The sequence below is a fragment of the Eschscholzia californica genome, unplaced genomic scaffold (assembly GCF_041429995.1).
Source record: "Eschscholzia californica isolate CP2 unplaced genomic scaffold, dmEscCali1.0.p SCAF_6, whole genome shotgun sequence".
Classification (NCBI taxonomy): Eukaryota; Viridiplantae; Streptophyta; class Magnoliopsida; order Ranunculales; family Papaveraceae; genus Eschscholzia; species Eschscholzia californica.
The window spans coordinates 15,633,724-15,643,151 of record NW_028238483.1 but is presented as its reverse complement, the minus strand read 5'-3'; the positions used below and the strand labels follow the sequence as shown (position 1 = coordinate 15,643,151).

Here is a 9,428-nt window from a genome sequence, read left to right as displayed (position 1 = left end):
AGTCTGTCCCTTTCACCTGTTGAAGAAATTGTGATGTTGGTTATAGCAATGATTGATTCTGTAGTGAAAAATTGCTGTAGCAGATTTATTTTCCAAGTTTTGGAATCTGTATCAATTAAGTCTGCGACCCATGTTAAATTTTGTGGTAGATTCTGAGTGAGTGTTGGAATATGTTCTCTCATTTCAGGAATCCATGTATCCTCCATTATTCTAGTGTCCGAACCACCTCCAATCATCCAAATGGTGTTATTTTGTAAAGTTGTTCAAACTTGAAGCAATGACTTCCAAAATGGTGATGCAGGTGAATTTTTATTTACACTACAATAGTCTTCCTTCTGTAGGTACTTAGCACTTAATAATTTAACCCATATTGCCTGTTTGTTAGTGAGAAATCTCCAAGCCATTTTTGCTATAAGAGATTCATTGACCTCCTTTAAAGATCTTATGCCTAGGCCTCCATGCTTTTTAGAACTTGTTATTATATCCCAATTGATAAAATGTATCTTCCTATCATGTATCCCATGTCCCCACCAAAATGATCTTTCTTCCCTCTCTAATTGATTAAGTACACCTTGTGGTAATAGTTGATAGCTAAATGGATACACACAGAATGGACTTAATACTGATTTTATAAGTACTGTCCTACCTGCCTGTGATATAAATTTTTGTTTCCATCTTGCTAGAGTTTTCTTAAATTTGTCCTGTAGCCAATCAAAACTCTTTATTCTATTACCTGGTTTTAAAATTAGAGCTCCAAGATACTTTGCTTGGTCTGTCATGATGGGTGCTTTCAATGTATTGACGAACTGTTGTTTGAGATCAGGAGTGACTCCAGAGCTAAAGTAAATGGATGATTTTTCGTAATTCACTGCCTGTCCTGAAAACCTGGAATATAATTCCATAAATTCTATAATAGAAGTGAGATTAGCTGATGTTGCCTTACCAAAAATTATCAAATCATCTGCAAACAGAAGGTGTGAGATTGAAGGACAAGATGAATTTATTTTGTATCCTGTAAACAAACAATTTGACTCATAGTAATAAATAAGAAGGAAGAGGGCCTGAGAGGTAAGGATAAAAAGGTAAGGGGATAAGGGGCATCCTTGACGAAGGCCCCTTGTGCCCCTGAAATTACCATAAAGTCGACCATTTAGCTGAATGCTAAATTTAGGTGTTGTGATACACTGTAAAATGAGATTGAGAAAGGGGCCAGACAGGCCCATGGCTTTAAGCACCAATGCCAAAAACTCCCAACTTACTCGACCATATGCTTTGGCCATATCCATTTTTAGACAAAATCCCCCATTTATGGCACGAGATCCATTCATTGAGTGTAAAACCTCCTGGGTGATTACTATGTTATCTAAAATTTGCCTATTGGGGACAAATGCATTTTGTGTCCACATGATATTATCTTCTAGGAAAGGTTTCAACCTATTTGCAATTATCTTCATGATGAATTTGTAAATGGAAGTGCACAGTGAGATAGGTCTGAACTCTGACGCGCAACTCGGAATCTTGACCTTAGGAATTAATGCTAATGTGGTATTGTTGAGGGTTGGATCAATCATACCCGTGAGGAAAATGTTCTGAATATACCCTATGAGATCGTTGCCTATTGTGTCCCAGTTGACTTGAAAATATTCACATGGAAGTCCATCCGGACCTGGACTCTTGTTAGATTCCATCTTCATGACCACATCTTTAATTTCCTCTGCTGTTGGGATTCCTGAGATGGCGCTTAATTGTTCAGCTGGAATTACTTTATATGCACCCAGGATTTCCATTGGTGGTTGAACGACATGTTCAGCTGTGAACAAATTCTGAAAGAAATTAATTAGTTCGTTAGCTATTTCATTCTCGTTAGAAGTAATGTTGCCAGACTGTGTTTTTATCTGATTGATCTTATTCTTTTGTTTTCTAATTGACATGGATGTATGGAAAGCTCTTGCATTTCTGTCCCCATTAGCAGCCCATTTGAGTCTTGATCTTTGTTCACATTTTGTCCTTTCTACCTCCTCTAGGTAAATAATCTCTTCTTGAATTTGGCTTTCTACTTCTAAAGATAATGTTGACGGTTGGAGTGCCTGAATGGTTAAAAGTCTCTGTCGGAGTGCCTTTAGTCTGTCCTTTATTGACCCAAACGATCTTTTACTCCAAATTAATAGTGATGATTTAACCGATTTTGCCTTTTCATAAAATGTTCCTATTGCCGATTCCCAATTTGATGAAAATGTTTCTCTGTATTCTTGGTGGTGTGTCCAATATTTTTCGAACTTTTCAATTGTGGGGACTGTTTGACCTTGCACTTTCAATTTTAGAAGGATCGGGGCATGGTCACTTGAATATCTCGGGAGGTGAAAAACTCCTGAGTTTGGAAAGGTTAATAACCAGTCTGATGATACCATGGCTCTATCGAGTCTCTCTTGGGTCAGATGATGACGATCTCTATTATTTGACCACGTGAAAGCAGGTCCGTTGAAACCCAAATCGATTAGTCCACTCTGTCGGATGAATGATTGGAAATGATTCATAAACGAATTTGGATGATTGCCCCCTTTCTTTTCTGATGCTTGACCGATTGCATTCATATCTCCGATACAGCAATAAGGATTTGTAACTGAAGAAAGAATTAGCAAGAAATTAGTCCAAAAAGATATTCTATCTTGCATATGAGGAGGACCATAAATGGCGAATAAATCCCAATCCATATTTAAATTATAATCATGAATAGTAGCATGAATTAGATTGACATCAGAGGAATTAATACTAATGTTGATATTATCTGTCCAAGCTAAATAAAGGCCACCACTTCTGCCTTGGGATAGAATTGGCGATAATTATTATATCCTAAATTAAGTAAAAAAGGAAAATTACACGAATAAGAAAGCTTAGTTTCAGAAATAAATATAATATCCGGCCAAGTGGCCTTCAGGAACTGATAAAGAGCATTTCTTGTCGAGGTGTTCCCCAATCCCCGGCAATTCCACGCAAAAATGCTCATTCCTCCATCGGCTTTGAGGTAGCCGTGACCTGTTCTGCATTGTTTCTAGTTGTGTTCTGTCTGGCAAGTCGTTTGTGAGGCCTGATTTCTTTCATCTTGTCAATTGAGATATTCTGATTTTGTACCTGTACTTCATAAAGATTATTATTTTCCAAATCATAAGAGGAAGAGGCCTGATTTGTGGGTCTGGTTCTTTTGGTAGAATTGAGATGATCGAGGATGTCTCCAAAACTTTCGTTTAGAGACACCCGGCGATCTTTCTCTTTTTCGTCTATATTCCCTAAAGGACCAGGTCCTAAAATTCCATTTGAATATGTGTTGCTAGTACTACCAAAAGATTCTATTTCTTTGTTGTTTCCACCTTTGGACATATTTACTTTGAATTTATCAGAATATTTTGGTATCATGCTAGATGTAAGTTTGGATCGTTGACTCTCTGATAGATTCATCTTAAGGAGGTCTCCTATAAGAAGGATTATAGGGCAAAATGTGAAAGTATGTCCTATTCGGCCACAAGAATTACAAAAACGAGGCAATCTTTCAAAACGTAATTCAACTGATATTAATTGGTGGTTAGATATAGTGAGATTAATCCTGTTTGGCAAAGGCTCGGCAATAATTATTTCCACTCTGACCCTCCCGAATACTGTCCATTTAGAAACGTCATCCGGTGTTGTTGGTTGATATCGTCCTATAGTTGAAGCGAGTCTGTTGACGTTCGTACTGTTAAGGTGTTTCATCGGGATTCCGTGCATTTGAACCCAAAACCACACTTTGTCAAATGTATGATCAATTGGTGCGACCTGAGAATTACATTCCTGTAATACTATTAGTTCATCCATAATCACCCAAGGTGAACGAGCAATTGCCAATTCCAATTCTGTTCCTGTAGCAAACCGGATTAAGAAATGGTTTTCTTTGATTTCTGTAATCGTGAATTTATTTGGCCCATAAAGCACCCTAGAGAGTCTGATCATGGCCTGGTTAGTGTCTATTCTCTTGTCACTGCAAAATTTGAGGACCCCATGTTTGATGACCGACTGTTCCAGACTAAGAGATTCAAATCCCTCAACTGTTTGAACCGATGGTTCGTCGGTCGTTAATTCTTCAAGTTGTTGCAATAGTTCTGAATTTGTAGCATCCATGATGAATCAAAGGAGAAAGAAGAAGAAAGGAGATTAAAAATAATGAAAAGAGACTCAATCTCAACCAAATTAAAACAAGAACGAAGAGGAAGAAAGACAGAAAGTTGTGACTGTTCGCCGGTAACCGAAAGGAACCGACCGAAACTGCTCAAAAACCAATTTGTAAAAAGTAAATCGCCACCAGAATTGGTGGTGCCGGAATGGGAAGTTAACTGTCTCCAATGATAATGGAGAGAAAAAAAAAAAAAAAAAAAATTTAAGTTGATTCCCATCCAAACGGGCTCACACAAATACATTTTAGAGCAGGTGTCAACATCCAGGGGATTGGTGCCTTTAGTTTATCTTTATCAATTCTAACTTCTTAGCTAATCAAACGGGCTTACACAGATGCTTTCCTACTGGGTTTGGCCCCATAGCGAACGAAATTTGATATGTTTTGGTAGTTAGCGGGTTGCCTTAACTCCAGATGGGAAATTTGAAGCACACTCACCATTTTCCTTGTATAAACACACACAAAAGGCATTTCTTGTTCGAGTGAAAGCAGATGTGAGTGCATATAACATTTCCCACCCTGGATAATAGTTAACTATTAGCCCGAGCACGCCTAGCCCATGTTTCATGTACAGATAGGTAGCTAAGCTTTGCCTGATTCCCACCTCCAATCCTCAGGCACACCAATAACTGTTTGGTCTGTTGGTTGTGCATTTACTCAAAAAAATTGTAAGTTACAAGTTCAATTAACGGTGAAAGTGGAATCCATCATTTATTGTCTTATGTTAATCGGTACAGATAAGGTAAATGTGGAAATGAAATTTTTTTTTTCTGGTGAAATAGGAATGGATTTTCATGACTAATTCGTCTGGAGGGTCTTACGTAGCTTTTTGGACATAAGATATCTTTGATCATGGTAGTCATCGGGCCTATTCCGTTCATGTAATTAGTCATAGTGTCCATATTATATAGTATGTAATGACTGTTGAAGTCAATGTGAAAAAGAGAATCCTACCAAAACTAGTTTTTTTGTAATGGCAACCAGACCTTAAAGTGAGAGACTCCAATTAGACATGAGATTATAACACCCCCGACAAAAGCGAAGGGATGATAAATTTGATTTGGCTAAATAATACTGTAAATCGACAAACTATTTTACTATGTATCTGGCTATATTTTTAAAATTATACGCATTCATATATTCTTTTTTTGTTTTTCGTTGAAAGGGGTCCATTTATGATATATCCTATATTTTGTTTATGAAAATAAATGACCAAGTAAGTCAACTAGGGTAGTTGGCATGTATATTATTCTAATATTCTGTAAAATTAGGTATAACAGAGACAAAGGATCGTTCTACGTCAGTGATGACGAAACTCAAGATTTTTTTTTTGTGTTGAGAAACGAAACTCAAGATTGACGCTATATACCATGGGAAACTGAAAAAAAACTAGCCTGAAATTTTGTCAAACTATTATTTTCAGTCTTTCACAAGGTTCATAGAACAACTCATTTATTTTTTCTGTATACGGTTAAATGAGGTAGCAGTTCTGTGGGGTTGGGGGTAGGGTTGTTTCATAAAAATTTATCAAAATCTTCTTCTTTGTTACGAAATATGAAAAAAAAAACTCATGTTTTAATATGGCAATAGTATGAATTAGTTTTATATCTTTTGTTTAGGGATAATGTGACATTTTTTTTTTTTTGATGAAGAGGGATGATGTGACATGAGTGTAATAGTTTCTTTTTTGGGCTTTATACACAGAAATAATTTTTTCTTTAAGTTTCATTTAATATTACTAATTCGATAGGATCATATTGTTATATAAAAAATACACGGTGAAGCCCTAATTGATCTGATATATTAGGATAAAGATAAATAACTCTGACAAAATAAGACAAAAAGAAAAGTAAAACACTTACAAAAATTTTGCTTATATCACTCACTCCTTACAATGAGTAAAGGCCATCGCTTTGGAGAAAGCTAAATAGTTTTCGGGGAGTGAAATTTTAAATGGAATATGTAAAATTTTGAATATTTTTCGAGGAAATTTTCCGCCTCACCTCTCTCTCTTCTCCGACAAGGTCGCCGCCTGGAAATTTTTTCCGGCCGGCGACTTTTAAACCTACAAAAAAAAACTTTTTGGTCTCTCCTCTCTCTCTCTCTAAAACTCTTTTTTTTTCCTCTCTCTCTCTAGATCTAGAGAGAGAGAGATGAACAGACCTTGAATGGATCTGTTCAAGGTCTGGCTAGGACCTTGAACAACTTTGTTCAAGGTCCCGACCGACCCTTGAACAGATCTGTTCAAGGTCCGGCCGGAACATTGAACAGACTTCCTCTCTCTCTCTCTCTAGATCTAGAGAGAGAGAGGAAGAAAAAAAAAGAGTTTTTGAGTGAGAGAGGAGAGAGATTTTTTTTTTTTTTAAAGTTTGAAGGTTGCCGGTCGGAATTCTTCCGGCCGGCGAATTTTGCCGGAGAAGACAATGAGTTGGCGAGAAGGTAAGGTGGTAGAGAGAGTGAGGTGGAGAGGGAGAGAGGTGAGGTGAGGTGGAGGGAAGTGAGGTGGAGGGAAGTGAGGTGGAGGTTTTTATTTCCCTCTAACAACTTACAAAATAAAATTGTCAAACAAAGTTGACCAATTTTTTACCAAGTCTTCACACCCCGGAAATTATTTTGCTTTCCCCAAAGCGCTGGCCTAAGTAAATTGTTCAATAACCAGGGTTAGAGAAAAAAACTGAACACATTGAATATATATGATTTTAGAACTTCAAATAAAAATTAAAGATCGATAGATAGAAAGAACTAGAAGTTATAGGTTTGAGTCTTGGTAAAGTGGAGTATCCTCTGTTGTTCTCTGGTTATCAATCGATAAGTCGATTTCTCTGTCTTGGCTTGATTTAGACAGAGTTTCCTTTCTCTAACTTATAGAGAGATAAACTATTAAAGAATAATGATTTATCAATATTCCTTCTTTCGGACTAACCGAGATAGATGTTAATGTAGTCGAGACAAGAATAAATTCTCTTTCCTTAAGACATTTTACACCCCCGTAACAGTACCAAGCGTTAGGGTGTATGCCTTCGGGATACAACGACTTTCCTTTCAGAGTTTTAAGATGGTACTTCTTTATTCTGAAAGCTGACGAACCTTTGTAAGTATTATGAGCTCTTGGACTAATGCGGATGATCTTCTAGATGCTTCGGAAATTCAAATTTCACTTGAAACTTCTTTCTTCCTTTTTCTAGATATTCTAGTCAAACCAGAACCTCTAGAAATACTTCCTAATTAGATATTCTAGACAAACCAGAACCTCTAATTGTTAGACGGGAAGAGAAGGAGAGAATGAATTGAATTCTTCGAAAATTCAAATCAGAAATTCAATTTTCACTCGAAACTTCTTTCTTCCTTTTTCTAGATATTCTAGTCAAACCAGAACCTCTAGAAATACTTCCTAATTAGATATTCTAGACAAACTAGAACCTCTAATTGTTAAAAGGGAAGAGAAGAAGAGAATGAATTGAATTGATTCGAAAATTCAAATCGGAAATTCAATTTTCACTCGAAACTTCTTTCTTCCTTTTTCTAGATATTCTAGTCAAACCAGAACCTCTGGAAATACTTCCTAATTAGATATTCTAGACAAACCAGAACCTCTAATTGTTAGAAGGGAAGAGAAAAAGAGAATGAATTGAATTGATTGAGAATTGGAATGGTTTTGGGTTGTTTATATAGGAATTGAATGGGGTCATGTGTCTGTTGGGTTAAAGAGACATATCCCTTCATTTTAAGGACTTAAAACGAAGCCTGAAACAGTTATATAGTCGGTTGGGTTATCGACCGTCGGATCTGGGTCAAAATCTCAGAAAGAACGCCAGCCATAGATGGTGATGGACAAATCCCGAAAAGAGCCTAACAGTTGATCAAATCAACGACTAGATTAAAAGCTTGGAGTTGTCCCACCCCGTGCCCGACACAGGGTGAACGATCGCCGTTGGATCTCGATGATCCAACGCGCGAAGAGACGTCCCAACGTTCTCCCGCTCATCATGACGCGCAACCGTTGGATCTTGTACAAATCCCGCGCATTGAACGCCATCCGTCCAGATTAGGACGTGCGTGCTTCGCTCAAACGACCCATGATCTAACTTGTCCTGTTTGACGTTTCAGACCCTAACTTAACCGATTTTTCATCCAAACTTTAAACTCGAATTTCTCATTCATCCGGAATCGGATTCGAGTAATTCTTTGCTCTAAATTGAAGAGCTCGACGAGACGAGCGCAATGGCGCATTCCGTTTGTTAGTTTGATGAGTCGATTCGAGCCAAAAAATGGCTCCGATTCCAACATCCTCAAGATTTATCCTATATAACTAAGCGAACTAACTAAGGTATTGAATATGCGCTAGATGCCCCGAAAAATCTTTATATGGTCTTTAAGAATTCAAATATCGCCCTTTAATGTATTTTAGTAGTACGAAATATTCATTATGAATAAATGCTATGTAATGAATATAACCACTCTCCAGGACTCTGTCTTAGAAAATTTGATGACAATACTCTTTTGAGATGGAAGCCAAATTCAAAATTGTAGAAGGTAGTTACAAGATGGCCCATTGGAGAACTAATGTCTTGTTAACTTATCATCACTAATCAAGTGTAAATAACTCTTCTTCTCCTAAACATTATTCTTCCAAATGAAGAAACATTAGTGAGACAAAACCGATATTGAAGCGGTGCCAAATCTAATTGGAAATTTCCTGGCAAATTAGTCCACTTCCTATACTTATGGTGCACGTTAGACTATTAGCATGGATCTGAGACATGAAAAACAACGCAAGTATAAGAATAAGCATCGCCAGTCACTTCCAGCGCACGTCACCGTATATCATAAGTACCAAGTCATAATTAAGAAATAACAACACCATTTTATAATTAAGAAATATTAATGTGGAAAGATTATGAGATTTTCTTTCCCAACCATTTCTATAATTTAAAAATAGAACATGAAAGTACAGATCAACACAAAACAAAATAATTATTCAGAACTACAAAAATAAATTAATTTAAAATTTCTAACCGGAAATGAGAAATTGAGAATACCTCATGTCTTCTGGCCATTGGCTTCATTGATTATAATTTTCGAAAATCCGATTAAAAATTTCCAAATTTCTTCTTTACAATTTGAACAAAAAACATATCATAAATAAAAGTACAATTAGAAACAAATTTCTTCTTAAATAACAATACATAAAAGAAATTGATTGCAATCTAAGAGTAATGAGATACGT

At 36.6% G+C, this 9,428-nt stretch overlaps 1 protein-coding gene across 1 annotated transcript; it reads right to left on the bottom strand.

Moving 5' to 3' along the window:
- Positions 1–3,000: 3,000 nt before the first annotated feature.
- On the bottom strand, positions 3,001–4,149 carry LOC147531969 (uncharacterized). Its single transcript, XM_086649876.1, has one exon. It carries the CDS (start codon positions 4,147–4,149, stop codon positions 3,001–3,003), a length of 1,149 nt encoding a protein of 382 aa, XP_086506002.1.
- Between the last annotated feature and the right edge of the window lie 5,279 nt (positions 4,150–9,428).